This window comes from Lutra lutra, chromosome 7 (genome assembly GCF_902655055.1).
Source record: "Lutra lutra chromosome 7, mLutLut1.2, whole genome shotgun sequence".
Taxonomy (NCBI): Eukaryota; Metazoa; Chordata; class Mammalia; order Carnivora; family Mustelidae; genus Lutra; species Lutra lutra.
In genome coordinates, this window is record NC_062284.1 from 78902420 (window position 1) to 78919870 (window position 17451).

Consider the following 17451-nt stretch of genomic DNA (forward strand, 5'->3'; position numbering starts at 1 on the left):
AGAAAGGGAAACAAAAACAAACAAAAAAACATTCTTCAGTTAACTATCCCACACCTTCATCACTACTGTTGAGTATTATGATCACTAGATGTCGCTGCTGTCGTTTGAATAAGATTTTCTTCCAGCTTCCTTGCGCATTCCGCACCACCCCCCCAAAGGAATTCTTATGGTTTTGGGCATTGTTTTTTATTGTTGTTGAGATTTTGGTAAATGGATGCTCTTTTATATATTAATGGATACAGCTCACTTATTTCTCAAATGAGGAGAGAAAGAACTAGAATGCTGATGTAACTTGCCTAAGAAGCCATAGGAAGAGAGTGGTAGAACCAGTGTTGTAAAACTGTAGTTCTCATGTCTATTCGTTATAGGCTTTTAAAGAGCAAAAATGTTTCAGATGGGAGCCATGAAGACAATCATCTTTTTAAACTAAGACCCAATGAATAATACTTACTACATATTAAGTTAGTTTTGTGGTATTTTTTCCCTGATGACCTTCTCCTTGGAAACTAGATACGTATGAATCATGAAAACGCAAGATTTTCCCAGGCCAGACTTTAAAAAGTAAGAGAACATGACATAAGCCATCATCTAGGTTCAGGTGATTCCTTCCTTCAGAGGTCTCCTTCATAAAGTTATTAAAACTAGACAAACATACAAGACACACACAATCCTAGACAGAGAACATCTCCAACCCGCCTTTCCAGCCAAGAGAAAAAAGGAAACTAGCACTTTTCTTCAGAAGACTAGAGCTAAGAAGGATACAGAGGCAGCTGTGAGAGCAATCCTGAGCTGCTTTCACAAGCTGAAGTGAGGAGGAAAAAAGGAAAGATGAAGGCAAGTTAACTGACAGGCAACTAAGTGCCATGGCTGAAGCTTCCATTTATTCCTGCTCCTAAGGGAAAACCAAAAATTCACAATCCCTCGGGTGGGTTGGCAGGCAAGAGATAGAGGAGGGAGCTCTCACACACTTGGTCAAAGTTGTTGGACCCCCTTTTTTCAGACTCCGAAGTGGGAGGGAGGAATGGACGTGCCCTGAAAAGAAAAGAAAAAGGAGCCGGCATCGCTACCAGCCTTGGGAAAATCTCCACAGATGAGCATTTTTGTTGCGTTAAGTGGCCCGCATTAGCAGCCTAAACACGTAGGGGAAGGCTAACATAGCCTGTTAATATGATGCGGGAGAGCAATGACAGACCTGGCATTTGAGAGTGGAAGCGCCAGTTTTACATAAAACAAAACGAAACATTTCTGAGGATTTAAGTTCTTAGGGTTTGGGTGGAGTGAGTTTTGGGGCATGCCTCATTCCATAGGCAAGGCATGTGCTGGGACATTTGAGAGGCTTGTTATGTTATATATTACACACACACACACACACACACACACACACACACTTATTTTAACTATCTTTAAAACAATAATTTCTACAGTATGGAAAAGCTTCTTAGTCCGTGGTTCTGGGGTTGCCACTAAGAGAAAGGATAGAAGAGTCATCCCTCTGATGTCTCCTTTAAACTCCAGCGTGGGGACTGAGAACTGACAAGGCGATTCTGAAACCCTGCATAAAAATGGTTACCTCCACCCTTCTCAAGCTGCTGCTTTTCTCTCTCAAGTGCAGAGATAGGGATAAGGACAGGGACAGGAATACAGATAGGGATAGGGGATGGGGAAGTGGAAGAAGAGAGAGAGGATGGAAGGGAAAGGTGAAAAATCAAAAAAAAAAAAAAAAGAAAGAAAAAGAAGGAAGGGGAAACTGACGAAATTAAACCCAATTGAATTCCAATTATTTTTGAGTTTTTTTTCCTCCCCCCAAAACTATTTAAACTTGATTGTTCCTTCCTCTCCTTTCTAGCAAACTTCCAGCTTCAACAGTGTTCCAGATTCATGAACGCAAAACAAAACAAAACTTTGAACGGGCTTGAGGGGAGGGCGGGTAGAAATGCTTGAAAACCCGCGCGCTGATGTCAACAGTCTGCTTGCTGCTCGGATGTCAACCAGTCGTGGAACGCACGGATCATCCTCGTTACTTTTCTTTCCAGAGCCCCTTCACCCTCCCTTAGCATTTCCTTTCTCCAAGATTGGCTTCGGAGCAGCCAGGCAAGGTCTGGGAGTGAGGCCGGCTTTTTCTGCGAAAGAAGCCGATAGGATCTACCGAGACTAAAATGCGGAAAGGCCTCCTAGTCCCTGCGGGCCCAGCCTCAAATTTCCCCGCACACTGTGAAAGTTTTTCGAAACTCCGCGACTCAGTGTAAAGACCAGGGGTTTCTCCTGGGTTGGTCTCCCAGGCCACAGGGGTCACCCATCCAAATCTAGTCTCCCCTTTAATGCCTTTATCTCAGTACATCAAGCAACCCATTTGGAAAAATCGAAGACCCTTTGGGCTCCAAGAACTGACTGGAGAGAGCCGGGATCTCAGATCTTCGTGTTTGGGAGTGGAGGGGAGCATGGACTGACGAGAAGTCGGGAAAAGCCCCGCAGTAAGCAACTGGCCGACAGAGGAATCTGGGCTGTTTTCTCTAAGAGAGCCCTAAAAAAGCACTGGAGTGTGGTGGTGTCGGCAGCAGACGCTGCTTTATGAGACCCGAATTCAGGCTGCTCTAGACGAATTTTGGATAAAAATGGTTTATCGCTTCAGACCCAAATATTCCCTGACCTGTTTCCCAACGCGCTCTGGCGCTTTGCTGGGAGAGCGCCGCGCTGCCGGAGACTTGGCGCTTCTGTCAATTGCACAGAGCAATTACTAAGAAAATATTGTGACGATGTTGTAGGGCGGAAGGGGATGTGAGGGGGTGTGGGAGGGGGGAGTTAGTTTGGAGAGCGATTTGCGAAGGAATATTGAGTTTGATTCCCGAGGTCACCGCGGGAAAACGGGTTGGCGTTGGGTGAGCTGCAGAGCTCTTCCTCTAGGTGGCGGACGTTGGTACCCAACGACAGTTAGGCGGGTGCTGACTCCAAACAGGATTAAGCTTCTTGCTGGTTAAAAGAAAAAAAAATAATAATAATAGTAATAATATAGAGGTGTGGGGCTGTTTTTCCCCCTTTTGGATATTTATTTATTGTAGGGAAAAGTCATTGAATTTCCTAAGCAAACTGTGTTTCTCCTTCACTTGGTGGAAAATAAAAACTGTTTGAATAAATAAGTTATTTCTGAACATTTTGTTGTCAAAGTGTTAAATGTTCCCGTCATTTTTATTCAAACACTAACATGATTACAGCCAATTATATATTCACCAGTGTTCTTTATTTTAGAGTAATTGTACTTGTCACTAATAAAACAGAGGCATAATGGATCGCTACTGTTCTGGATTTTCAAGCAATTTTGTGTAATTTGATTGAATTACACATCTTATCTGCTACTTTTTTATTTTTATATTTGGGGATCCTATTTTCTTGAAAATTGCAGCTCTATGCTTGGTTTGTTGTTTCTCTAGTAACGTACACTTCGGTAACACTGATAAATAGAAAGAGTCCTTTTGAAATGTCGAAAATCAGCTGTTTCTTGCGCCATCCCTATCCCCACCCCCTCTCTGCACTTCAGTTCGGGGAAGACCTGAACTGTGACTGCCAGGCAGTCAGAACCAGTGGCTGAGCTTACCCAAAAAGTCCAATGCCAAGACAAACTCCCCATTCACCCCAAAGGCAGCCATCTCCCTGCCTGGAGTCTTTGGGGTTTTGTTTCTTTCCTGTAATGATACTGTTGGGTGTCTGGAGCTTCAAACATGCCAAGACAAGCCGACCATGGGTTCAGTTCGTGTGCAATATGTATCAAGGGAAAGAGTATGCACAGCACAGCCGAAGGATAAACTGTATATATTACTCTAATTACACAACCCCCAAATGTCTTACTTACCCAACAAGCACCACCAGGAAACCCCTACCCAGCCCATAATTACAATTATCTGTCTATTCGCCTATGTTCTTTTTTGTTTCAGATATACCTAGAGAACAAGGATCGATAGTTTCTCCCTCCGTTTTTAAAAGACAATTTCAATAAAAAGATACATGAAAAGACACATGCATCTACCCAATGTTCACATATCGGAACAAATCAAGAAATAAACGTGACAGCAGACAAGACATAGGATTTTGAGAGACCATCTCTGCAACTGAAGAAACAGAGAATGTGCAATTCTTCTCCCAATAAATCCCTTCAGTTCGCAGGACACGACTCAAACGCCCCGCTAGGAGCTGCAGCTGCGAGATTGAGCCAAAGTCTCTGACAAGTGCCTTGTGTATGACCCAATATTTATCAATAACAACAACAACAAAATCAAGTGAAACCAAGGCTGGGGATTTTGAACTGTTTCTAAAGCCCTGGCGGGGATACGCACGTGGGCGAAAAACATCGCTGGAGATGAGTTGGCTCCATTTGTCCGCCCTGGGGAGCAGTCTTGGGGCAAAATCCACTGCTAATTGATCCCAACCAGCTACACTATCAGCTGAGAATGCTTGAGGAGACAAAGAATGAGGAGTGTGTCCTAAAGATACTCTAAGCATTTTTCAAGTAAATCGCAGTACCTAATCAATAGCGTGTATATACATATAAATAGAGAAAGGGAATTACTTCTAATTAATGAGAAAAATAATGTTTCATGTGTAACTCCAGACTTTTCTAAAATCCAGTGTCTCCCATCCTTTGCTTGTTTTGTGGTCAGACTTCCAACTTCCTCCAGGAAAACCTGCGGGCCCAGTTTAGTGTTCCGAGTTGAAGAGCAGACACTCAGCCCAATTAGGGGCCTTCTCGCATCTTCTGGGTTGTTTACTCCAAGGCCAAAGGGTAGGCTGCTTGGGCAGCGATCCCAGCGCAGTGTTGGGTGTCGCCCGCGGCCGCGGAGGCAGGATTTGGGACAGCTCCTGAGCAAGCCCTGCGCCTCTCAGCTCCTAGACAGCGCTCCGCCGCCTGCCAGGCTGCTCTCCAAAGGAGCTGGGCTTTTTCAGCGTTTCCACTTCCCCGTGGCCTCATCTATCTTATCTAACAAGTTCACGCTCCAAAGAGAAAAGGAAACAGTGAGGGGGGGGACCAAAAACCTCGTCACCGTGGTGATTCATAGTTCACACGTTCACGAGCCCAACTTTGCCGACCGTGCTTTTTTCCCTGAACATTACTTTCTCTCCTGCATGCCTTAGGACAAACCCAGAAGGAAGATACTAAAATTGGTAAACAAGAATCTAGGATTGTCTTTAAAATAAAAGTGACCATCCCCACCCCCACTACCTTTGTTGTAGATTCTGAAACGGAGGAGTCGGGGTGTTTTGTCTTCACACGCTAACGGAAACTTGTTCCTGACGTGATTCTGCGTCTAGCTTACCCTGGCCGCTCCTCTCCTCCCTGCACGCGGCTCCTTCCAAAGGGCAGGAGAGAAATAGGGGTATAACTGGTCTCCCCTAGTGGGTTCAACACCCCTTACATGAAACTGAATATTCGCATTAACTTCACCTGTACGTACCCTAGTCTTTTAACTCTGAGCTGTGCTTTATACAAATAACAAGCTTAAAACCATTAACTGGTCTCATTTTTTTTTCTCCGCGTTCATCGTAGCACATGACCTCTTAGCCCCAAAATATTGATCTGTGTGCATGCTTTCGGCGTGATGAGCAAACACGAGACACCTCGTCTGGAAAGGTAACTATAAAGGGGGAAAATCTGGAAATGAAACCTAAAAGCAAGTCCTCTAGCTTGATTGCGCTCGGCAGGCACCGCGACAAAGGAGCTCCGGGCGGGCATGCGGGTGTGCGCGGGGAGGAGCGGCGGGCCCAGGACTCCGCGACACTCCTCACCGGGAACTGTCCGGGTTAAAGCCTCCCAGGGTGAGCGGAGGGGTGGGGGGTGTGGAGAGGGGGAGATCGGGACCTTTTGGGAAACGCTGCTCCAATAGATACTCCTTCGCTATTAGGAGGGGGAGGAGGGAGACCTACAGGAACCGCAGTTCGAGAGTGAGGAGGCAGGTGGGTATGAGATAGGAAGGAAGTCAAAACTGGCTTATTGGTTTGTCCATCTGGGTTTTTAGAAAGGGAGTTGATGTAGTGGATTAGCAAACAGTTTACTTTCTCTCATTTGACTTTCCCCATGAGAAGAGCCACTCTGATGGAGGGTTCTCTGCGTGCCCTGCCCACCCCAATGCTTGGAGTTTTCTCTCTTCTCATTCCTTCACAGACCGTTAGTGGGTATGAACAGTTTCTCAAATACACTCATCACTCTCCTATAGGGACCCTGGGCTGTTCAGTGCTCTCCGTGTACCTTTGAGAGTTGACCATCTAAAAACCTCTTTTTTTTTTTTTTTTTTTTTTTTTTTTAGGAAAGATGCAATCCATCTTTCCTCACAACGACTGGAGTTTGAGGGGCCTGTTAGAAGGGTGCTTCAAAATAGAGGAGACTGGATGCGCCACATTCTCCGAAGAGTGCTATAACACTTCCCAAAGTAGATTATTCAGGCTCCTATGGGAAATCAAACTGAAGCTCCAACTAATTAAGGAGAATAGTGACAGGATAGTTAGGAGCTCAGCATTTTGAGGCCTGTAAGTTCTCCTTTCAGCCTGATATATATTTATGAAGTCTTTCTTTTTCTCCCTCTTTTGGTGTCCCACTGATGGAAAATCCATTATCTTGTGTGCTGACTTTTGCCAAGTCTCAATTCCTCCCTTTTCAGATAGATTCCAGGGTTAAAGCTAAAGACCTCCATCATTCTCGTCATTCTCCTTTACCATAACCCCTCCAACTCTTTGTCTTTCTCTTTAGCATTTCCTGACCCCTTTGAAAGAAGAGTTGTGCCATTTCCTTGGGCAAGGAGAGGAGAAAACCTCTCAGAGCACCTTGCCCAAAAGGTGTAGGATCGTATCTCCCAATTGGATCAAGTCAAGAAATGGAACTGGCTTGCCCTTAAACTATTAGAGACTCAACTCCTTCCGAAAATTGTCTACCCTGCCCCCAAGGTCTTGAGGGGCTGGCAAAAAAAAAAAAGGGAAACAAGTAAAGGGTAGTGGGCATTTTATATTTACAAAATACGTGTAGAGTATTTGACTGAAAGGCTCCAAGAGACTTTTTAAAAGTCCTTGGCCCTGGGGTGATAATATTTCATTGTCCATCTCTCTGCCTGGCTCTCCAATGGGAAGAAGCTACTCCCAAGCGTATTTTGTTGCAGATCTCCTGCGGTTTCCTTGGATGAGTATGTACTTGCCTTCAGAGAGCTTGGGACCTCTGACAGCATCTCAGAAACCTGCCTGGGGAGTCCCAGGAGTCTCTATACAGGCCTTCTTCTTCTTTCTTCACGTTGGACTTTCTCGCTTCCGAAGCAGCTTCGATAGCTTATACCAGTTAAACATTTCGATTCTCAAATACGGGACTCTCCCATAGTTTTTTTTTTTTTTTTTTTTTTTTTTTTTTTCCTCAAGGTTCTCAAGCAAAATTGCCGGTGCCACAATGTTATGATGGAAGGATGCTGAAATGACAGGCCTAGTAGACGCTTGTCTTAATCATCGGCTTCTTAATTTAGTTTTAGTGCAGTGTGTGTGTCTCTGTGTGTGTGTGTGTCAGTGCTTATGCGCGCGCACACATGCTCGCACACATGTGCGCGCCCCCGGAGATATTGGGGGTGCGCGCGTGCGTGGTGAGAGCAACCGCTTGACAACCTGCAGCTCCCTAATGAGTGACGAGGCAGGGCTGCTGCAGAAAAGTAACACTTCCCTGGTGTGAAGACCTCTTACTGAGAAGTTTAGTTCACTACTGTTCTCGCAAACCTAATCGTATAACCTGTAACCAAAACCCACAGAACAAGGATACAACAACGCTAAAGAGTAACTTATAATCACTAAATGTTAGCACCATTACCTGCTGTTAGGAAGGGATTGCAGACCTCTCTCTTCAGTCTCTGGAAATACCTGGATGCCTCTGCATGAGTTCCACTTGTTCCCAAACGCCACAGGGCCAGGGACTCCCTATGCATCTGCAGGAAAAGAGCTTTAGCCAGAGCTTGGTGCCACTCCAAGGACACTCTGTCCAGGGAGCTGAAAGCAAAGTGGATTTTAGGTTAAGAATGGCCCTCCCTCCTTTAACCAGCAGATAACAAGGGAAAAAAGAAGTGAAAAACTGACAGAAAGCAGGAAAAGGGCCTTAAGGAAGACTTAATGTAATACCGCCAAATGAAAAAAAAACTAAATGTGCGGCTCCCTACTCAGATAATATAGGCTATGGAGCCTTGGTTATTAATTAAAACTAGAGATGAAAAAAATCTAATTCATTACCCAAGCAATTCTTCTGTTGGAACTTCTCACTCTTTACAAGGCCTGTCCTCTTTTGGGGGGAGGTGGTGGGGTAGGCCAGCAGACAGAGAGGGAGAGATGTTTACCACTTTATATACCAGAAAATTACATTTGGTCTGACTTCTGCTTTGATTCATTAACAGTGTACATTTATAGATGTTCATGTGTGAGAGATGAAGATTAAGCTGATGATGGGAAACTAGTAGAATGATACAGAATTTGTTTTAGATCTGAGACCACTGGATACCCTCTGTCTTCTGAAAGTAATCACAGGGACTGAATGAGGTAGAAAAAGAGTTGGGGCTTCATATGTTTAGGACAGAAGCCCGAGGTGGACGTGGGCAGTCCTTCAAATCCAATTTGCACCCAAATTGACCGGTAGGATTTACAAAGCTCCATCCAGGGACTTTCAACTTGCACAATGCTCTGCCCAAAGTACCCCCTCCCCCTCCATTTCATCTAGTAGCAGCTCTAAAAAGAAGCCATTGCTGAGACAAATGTGGACTGCTGAGTAAATAGTGCATGTTTTGTTGAACAAGCCTACCCCCACACCTATATATATATAGTACTCTATCTCACCATGAAGTCCATTAAAATTATTAAAAGGATAATAAAATCATTTCCCCCCAGATTGCAAATGACCTCTGTTATTAGGGAGAATAGATTTTTACAGTGATTATATTAAAGTATAATCTATTTACTCTTACAAAAATATCCTATTCTGAGACTTGCATCCATGCAATCCTTAAAATAATATAACACATTCTTAATTTGCATGCAAAATATTTTCCCAGTCAATATAAGCTCCTGGCACATCAAACAAGATTATTACAGCTCTCATTAGGAGACCCCAGTTTTTGCTTTTTGAAAGTAAACAAAAGAAAAACTTATTTTCACCTGCTAAAATTTTATGCACGATTACAAAACAATGCACACTCAGCTTTGACCTAAGAAACACCTTTAAAACATTAAAAATTCATCAGTCAGTGCTGGTGTTGTATTCAAGGAATGCTCCTCCAGTTTGCTGCTGAGCTCAGATTTGAATAAAATGTCCAATGTTAACAAACAATACCCACGTTTGGCACTTTGTGTATTAAATTGATCAAACAGATTTTAGGAGGCACAATGCACAATTTGTACAGACCTGATTGAGTTAATATAATATCAGCAAATTTTACATCGAAATGATTCTGTTTCTTTTCTTTGTGTTTAAAACCAGCACAGATTACAAATTTTAATGATCTGAAAATGTTTGGTATACAAAATCATGCTTATTTCAGTATTAGCAAAAACACAAGAAATTTTTCAACACAAACACCCAGCTGTGTCTATTTTAAAAGCAGTTCAATGACAGCTTGCACTTATGAGCATGCAATCAGCTAATTTCGCTTTTTTTTCTTCTGTGTTAATCAACACTTTCCTTCCTGCATATCAGAGTACAAATAGTATAGTTACTCCACATCAGTAAATGTTTACGTAACCTGTCCTTTCCCAAGAATCCGGTTACACCGAATCATTTCACGCTAGACCGACTACGAAAACGTACCGGGCCGTCCACCTCAGAGGGAGCCCTTGTGTGCCATTATAAGTGGTGATGAGGAGGGGGGTTGTGGGGGGAGAAATGGGGAGGAGTAGGTGGAGGAATGGAGTGAGGGAGAGGAATAGACTGAGGGGAAGGGGGGGTAGTGAGTGGGGAGGATGGGGGAAGAAGAGAGGAGGGAGGAAAGTGAGTTGAGGAAGAGTAGGAATAACAGGCCTGAGGGGGGGGGGGGAGAGTGAAAGGAGGAAAGTAAGCAGAAAGAAGAGGAAGGCTCACAGATCTCTCCAACCAGTCCCCAAAGCCCATTAGCTCACCCAGCTCTGTAAGAAACTGGAGCTTAGAAGTCAGTGTTTGGGGCCATGTCACTATCAACGTTTATAGTTGGGACCCTTGAACTTTCCCACATGTAAATATAGCTTAAGTAAGGTAATATGTAGAAATGGGAGGGGGGATACATACATACAGTGGAAGGATAGATGAGGTTAGTCCAATATTCAAAGTTTCTTTACGGTATTCCTAATAGAGATTTTAAAAATAACTAGCTATTTGTAATTGTCTGTTATTCTCTTCAGATTTTATTCTCGCTTTCTCTTCCTCTGGATTTCAAGGCAGGGAGTGGGGTGGGGAGAGTGCAATAACTCCATATTAACCTGAGTATTCTTGTATTCATCAACTGCATTCTTTATATTAGAATTGAACTTTAACATCACACACAGGCATTGCTTTTTCTTCCTTTTCGTAAATACTAAATCTGCCAGACAATTTGATAGTTTATCAAAGTTAGTAAATGTTTACATTTTATGATTATCTTATAGAGGAGGGGGAAAGTGCCTTTCGTTTATGCTTCTCCTCCACCTCCCTCTTCTCTAGGGCTACATCCTCCGTAAAATGTGGTATGTTTCATACCCATGTGGGATGAAACAGCCTTTGATCAGTGTGCTCCGCACCAAATTCCAATCCCTGGGAAATGCTGGGCCTTAGCCCTGCCCCTGGCCACGGGATCCTTTTAAAGCCCCCGAATCACAATCTCCCCACTCACTTCAGCCCTCAACCGAACCTTCCCAGTTCTAAAGCCCAAGAAGCTGGGATTGTGGGACCCACGTACCCAAGGCTTCTAGTTGCCTTCCATCTGCATTCAGAGTGGGAATGGGCTGGCTTCAGCATGCGGTTATTTCAGCATTAAGGCCCGCACAAATCAAAAGCATTTGAGAAACGGAAAGAAAAAAAGAAAACAGGGGGTGAAAACAGGAAGGCTTAAAAAAAAAAAAAAAAAAAGGAAAGAAATAGCCGCCCACCCTTATTTTCCCTCCAATGTCAACAAGCAAAATGAAACATTTCCAGGGTGATCGCTCGCGGCTACTCGCTTCCAATTCGGATTAGAAGCTGAGGAGACGCTCGAGCGGCGAAGAGAAAACGACACCGAGTCACCCAGCGTGTGAGCGACGGTCTGGAGCAGGAGAGAAGGGGAAGGAAGAGACACATATACATAGCATGTGTTACCTGGTTTATTTCGAGATTGTTTGGTATTGTTTTCTCTCTGAGCACCCCTCCTTTCGGAAGGCTCTCATAGGCGCCCACCACTGAGCCGCCCCCGCCCGCCGCCACAGCGCCGGGACCCCAGGCCTGGCTTCCCCGCGGCGCCCGAGCTCCGAGCTCGCCGCCGCCCGGCCGCAAGAACTGAGTAAGTAACCCCTGTTTGGCCCCCGCGCTCGCCAGCCCACTTCCTCCTCCTCATCCCTTCGTTTCCAAACCCCATCCAGACCCTCCTCCCCCCAAGGTGCAGGACACCCCCCTCCCCACACCAGGGGTGGGCCTTCCCTCCCCAACCATCCAAAGCTTCGCAGGAGTGTTACCTACAAGGGGCACAATTTTCCTACGGGCTCAGAAATGCCGACCCGGGCCTGCAGGGCCGACTCGGGAAAGGAGCGCCTCGCCTCTTCCTCCTCCATTTCCTGCCCTGTCCTTGCATCCTCTCCCTGCACTCCCACTCTTCGCTCCACCACCGCTGCCGCCGCCGCCCCCGCTTTAAAAAAAAATAAAATTGAATACAAACTTTAATCAATAACGACAAATATTGACGCTCAAAAGAAAATGACCCAAGACAGTGAGAAGGCAGCCAGAAATGTGAGATATTTGTCCTAAGAGGGGGATTTCGGTTGGGCAGACCCGCAGGGTGGAGGGGGTGGAGGGGGCGCAGAGAAGGGCCGCGGCGCAGCGTGCTCCCGGCGGCGTATCCCTGCGCGGCTCCGCGCGGCCGCGAGGCCCAGGCCCGCGGTGAGGGGGTGGCGAGCGCCGAGGGGGCGGGAGCCAGCGGGCGGGGCGGGGGTGGGTGGGCCCAGATCCGCCGATTGGTCGACGGCAGGAGAGACGCTCCCGCACGCCGCCAGCTCTGATTGGCCCAGCGGTAGGAAAGGTTAAACCAAAAATTTTTTTACAGCCCTAGTGTGCGCCTGTAGCTCGGAAAATTAATTGTGGCTATAGCCGCCTCGATCGCTGTCTCCCCAGCCTCGCCGCGGCCGCTCCGGGACGCGCCCGCCCGCCGCCCGGCTCTCCCCCCCTTTGGGCTGCTGCTGCTGCTGCTGTGACTGCTGCTGCGAGAGGAGGAGGAGGAGGAAGCAGCAGAAGGGGGGGGGAGCGGGGGGTGGGGGGGAGACCAAGAAGTAGAGTTGGGAGCGAGGGAGCTTCACCCCCGGGGCGGTGGTTGTTTCTTTTTTCTCTTTCTTTCTTTTTTTCTTTTCCTTTTTTTTTTCTTCTAATTCCTGAGGGGTGGTTGCTGCTTTTGCTACATGACTTGCCAGCGCCGGAGCCTGCGGTCCAACTGCGCTGCTGCCGGAGCGCTCAGTGCCACCGCCGCCGCCCGCGCCGCCCGCGCCCCGCTCGGCACCCACCGGTCGCCGCCGCCCGCCGCGCCGCTGTCCCGCTCCCGCGCCGCCACCGCCGCCGTTTCCCCCCCGAAGACTGGGTGATGCTGGACATGGGAGATAGAAAAGAGGTGAAAATGATCCCCAAGTCCTCGTTCAGCATCAACAGCCTGGTGCCAGAGGCGGTCCAGAACGACAACCACCACGCGAGCCACGGCCACCACAACAGCCACCACCCCCAGCACCACCACCACCACCACCATCACCACCATCACCCGCCGCCGCCCGCCCCGCAACCGCCACCGCCACCGCAGCAGCAGCCGCCGCCGCCGCCGCCGCCGCCCCAGGCACCGCAGCCCCCCCAGGCGCGGGGCGCCCCGGCAGCCGACGACGACAAGGGCCCCCAGCAGCTGCTGCTCCCGCCGCCGCCGCCGCCGCCGGCCGCCGCCCTGGACGGGGCCAAAGCGGACGGGCTGGGCGGCAAGGGCGAGCCGGGCGGCGGGCCCGGGGAGCTGGCGCCCGTCGGGCCGGACGAGAAAGAGAAGGGCGCCGGCGCCGGGGGGGAGGAGAAGAAGGGGGCGGGCGAGGGCGGCAAGGACGGGGAGGGGGGCAAGGAGGGCGAGAAGAAGAACGGCAAGTACGAGAAGCCGCCGTTCAGCTACAACGCACTCATCATGATGGCCATCCGGCAGAGCCCGGAGAAGCGGCTCACGCTCAACGGCATCTACGAGTTCATCATGAAGAACTTCCCCTACTACCGCGAGAACAAGCAGGGCTGGCAGAACTCCATCCGCCACAACCTGTCCCTCAACAAGTGCTTCGTGAAGGTGCCCCGCCACTACGACGACCCGGGCAAGGGCAACTACTGGATGCTGGACCCGTCGAGCGACGACGTGTTCATCGGCGGCACCACGGGCAAGCTGCGGCGCCGCTCCACCACGTCGCGGGCCAAGCTGGCCTTCAAGCGCGGGGCGCGCCTCACCTCCACCGGCCTCACCTTCATGGACCGCGCCGGCTCCCTCTACTGGCCCATGTCGCCTTTCCTGTCCCTGCACCACCCCCGCGCCAGCAGCACTTTGAGTTACAACGGCACCACGTCGGCCTACCCCAGCCACCCCATGCCCTACAGCTCCGTGTTGACTCAGAACTCGCTGGGCAACAACCACTCCTTCTCCACGGCCAACGGCCTGAGCGTGGACCGGCTGGTCAACGGGGAGATCCCGTACGCCACGCACCACCTCACGGCCGCCGCGCTCGCTGCCTCGGTGCCCTGCGGCCTGTCGGTGCCCTGCTCCGGGACCTACTCCCTCAACCCTTGCTCGGTCAACCTGCTTGCGGGCCAGACCAGTTACTTTTTCCCCCACGTCCCGCACCCGTCAATGACTTCGCAGAGCAGCACGTCCATGAGCGCCCGGGCCGCGTCCTCCTCCACATCTCCGCAGGCCCCCTCGACCCTGCCCTGTGAGTCTTTAAGACCCTCTTTGCCAAGTTTCACGACGGGACTGTCCGGGGGACTGTCTGATTATTTCACACATCAAAATCAGGGGTCTTCTTCCAACCCTTTAATACATTAACATCCCGGGGACCAGACTGTAAGTGAACGTTTTACACACATTTGCATTGTAAATGATAATTAAAAAATAAGTCCAGGTATTTTTTATTAAGCCCCCCCCCCATTTCTGTACGTTTGTTCAGTCTTTAGGATTGTTTATTATTCTAACAAGGTGTGGAGTGTCAGCGAGGTGCAATGTGGGGAGAATACACTGTAGAATATAAGGTTTGGAAGTCAAAATTATAGTAGAATGTGTATCTAAATAGTGACTGCTTTGCCATTTCATTCAAACCTGACAAGTCTATCTCTTAAGAGCCACCAGATTTCCATGTGTGCAGTATTATAAGTTATCATGGATCTTTATGGTGGACGCAGACCTTGAGAACAACCTAAATTATGGGGAGAGTTTTAAAATGTTAAACTGTAATTTGTATTTAAGAAGCATTCGTAGTAAAGGTGCCCAGGAAATTATTTTGGCCATTTATTGTTTTGTCCTTTTCTTTAAAAAACTGTTTTTTTTTCCTTTTGTTTACTTTTAGACCAAAGATTGGGTTCTAAAATGCACTTGGTATGCTAAGTATTAAAAAAAAACAAAAAACAAAAAAAAAAAAACAAAAAAAGGAAAGTTGTTTCAGTTGGCAGCACTGCCCATTCAAATGAATCGGAAGGGGACAAAATTAATGATTGCCTTCAGTTTGTGTTGTGTATATTTTGATGTATGTGGTCACTAACAGGTCACTTTTATTTTTTCTAAATGTAGTGAAATGTTAATACCTATTGTACTTATAGGTAAACCTTGCAAATATGTAACCTGTGTTGCGCAAATGCCGCATAAATTTGAGTGATTGTTAATGTTGTCTTAAAATTTCTTGATTGTGATACTGTGGTCATATGCCCGTGTTTGTCACTTACAAAATGTTTACTATGAACACACAGAAATAAAAAATAGGCTAAATTCATATATATCTTGATACTTTTGTCTCTTTTATTAAATAGAGCTAATTTTTAAAAGACCATTAAAGTTCTAGGGAATTCAAAGGCTTTTTCAGCCAACTAAAATTTAACTGCTCCTTCATTTGAATTGAGACTTTAAAAATTAAAATAGTATTTTTTTTCCATTGTGGAATCAAATTTTACAAGGAGCAGGCTATTTAATAAACACTAGCTTTAAAGAAAGTATAGGCTTTTCAGCTGATATCTTCAAGTTTCTGTAGATATACAGCAAAAAAAAAAAGATAATTTTATGTGCATAGCTATTTACCTTGTGTTTATTTTCAAATCAGTTGATAGAATGCTTTTTATATATTTTGTTTCAGGTATCTTGTTTATAGCATTTGGCAAATTATAAATAAATATATGTATATGGTTAGATAGAAGTGAATATAATGCACACATATGTAATATATATATAGACACACAGAGCCCTTCAGTTCAGGTACAATTTGCGCTATGAATGCTGCAAATATTTTTGTTTAAATATTTGTATTTATACTTTCTAAGTCAGCATTTATTTTTGTGGCTGTTTACCCACAATGAAAGAGTTCTAATAAAGATGTGCTGAAGTTGCAATATAGATTTGCTGAAGTGATCACCTGTTGTAATGACTTTCAGATCAATGTTTATATTTTATTTTTAATTATAACAACTTAAAATTCTAGATGTTCAGAAGAAGTAAAATGCCTCTCTCTCCTTTTCTTTCATTTTTACAACATAGAGGTATTTATTTGATTCCCTTTTAAATGTCTGTATAATTTAATCTAGAGATTTGTTCCTTTTGCTTACAGTCATGATTTTGTTTTAACTTACAGTATACATATGCATGCATATATATGCATATATATCAATCTGAAACAAAAAACATTTTTTGAATTGTTTCAGCATCCCAATTGCTATGGCTCCAGAAAATAATTAGAAAACCTAAGTAAAAGGTTTAGTAACTAATTGGATCCTGTGGAGAGTCTATGGAGGACAAGTTGTTCATTTGTTACAATTGTATAGTCTGAAATGTGTTCTGCAGTAATGCAATAAGCTGGCTACTTCTTACAATGGGCCCAATGAAAAATAATCTGTCCCCAAGATGTTATCGGCAAACACTTAAGTGAGTTGCTCAGGGGAAAAAAAAAAAAAAAAAAAAAAAGGAAGAAAAAAGAAAAAAGCTTAGGAGAAGCAAGCTCACTCAAATAGATTGAAATAGAAATGCAGAATAGTTAATATTGGGACATAGGGATGGGTGGGTTGTGGAAGGGAGAGAAAGACGAAGAGAGAGAGACAGAAGAAAGGGAAAGAGGATCTGGGGGGGGGGGGAGCATCTCCTACTACCAAAAAGAAAAAAAGAAAGAAAGAGAAAGAGTGTGCTCTCAAAGAAAGATAGAAAGATAAAGTCCAGGAAAATTAAAAGAGGTGGAACCAAATATACACAAATGGGAAATAGACTAAAATATACCAAGACAGCTAGTTTAATTATCTCCTTTAAGCAGACTGGACATGATTTTTATTTTCTTAGTAAGAGAGCAGTTTCAAGCAGAGGTCCAACTTCTTGATATCTAACAGTTCTTCAGAATGAAGCATAAAAGAAAATTCCACAAATAAATTGTTTTAGAAGCTAAATTTATGACTGACATTAAAAATAGTAATAGAGTCCAAGTGAATGAGGTTAGGTAAGGGAAATCCCCATTACATATTTGTGAACCAAAACAGCTCAACGAAAAGCATGTGTTTAGACTGAAAAAGGTGATGATGTATTGTTTGCTATTACCATGGATTTTATTTGTGGAATGAGAATGTATTGGCACAGAAGAAATAGTCTTTTGCCTATCAAAAGTTAAAAAGAAAGTTTAACACTTGTATTGTGGTAAAAGGGACATAGAGAAGAAAGAGTTCCTCCATGAGTGTTTTTTTTTTCCTGGCCATATTAAATAAGTATACTTATTTGTGATAAATGTTTATTTGCATGATTTGAGAAATCGAATTTCAATGACAAACTTCATACTTTGAGGTCAAGCTTAAAACTGACTTCTTTGAATTCATAGGACCTAAAGACTGGAGTGGAAGTTCTCTTTGGATACATCTCCAAGTTACATATATAATGGATGTGACTAGAAGTAAGAATAGCTTATTGAATAGGCATACAAGATAGGAAGAAGGATATACAGAGAGAGAAATTTGTGAAGGCCTCCCGAAGCCCAATATGAACATTTCATTTATCTCAATCTGTCCCATCATCTCTCAAGTTATCTTTTTCAAAGATA

The 17451-nt window shown here is 45.5% G+C and overlaps 1 protein-coding gene across 1 annotated transcript; it reads left to right on the forward strand.

The window, feature by feature from the left end:
- Positions 1 to 11454: 11454 nt before the first annotated feature.
- On the forward strand, positions 11455 to 15162 carry FOXG1 (forkhead box G1). The gene is made up of 2 exons (XM_047739242.1): positions 11455 to 11471; positions 12555 to 15162. Exon 2 carries the CDS (start codon positions 12756 to 12758, stop codon positions 14223 to 14225), a length of 1470 nt encoding a protein of 489 aa, XP_047595198.1. The 5' UTR covers positions 11455 to 11471; positions 12555 to 12755; the 3' UTR covers positions 14226 to 15162.
- Positions 15163 to 17451: the final 2289 nt, after the last annotated feature.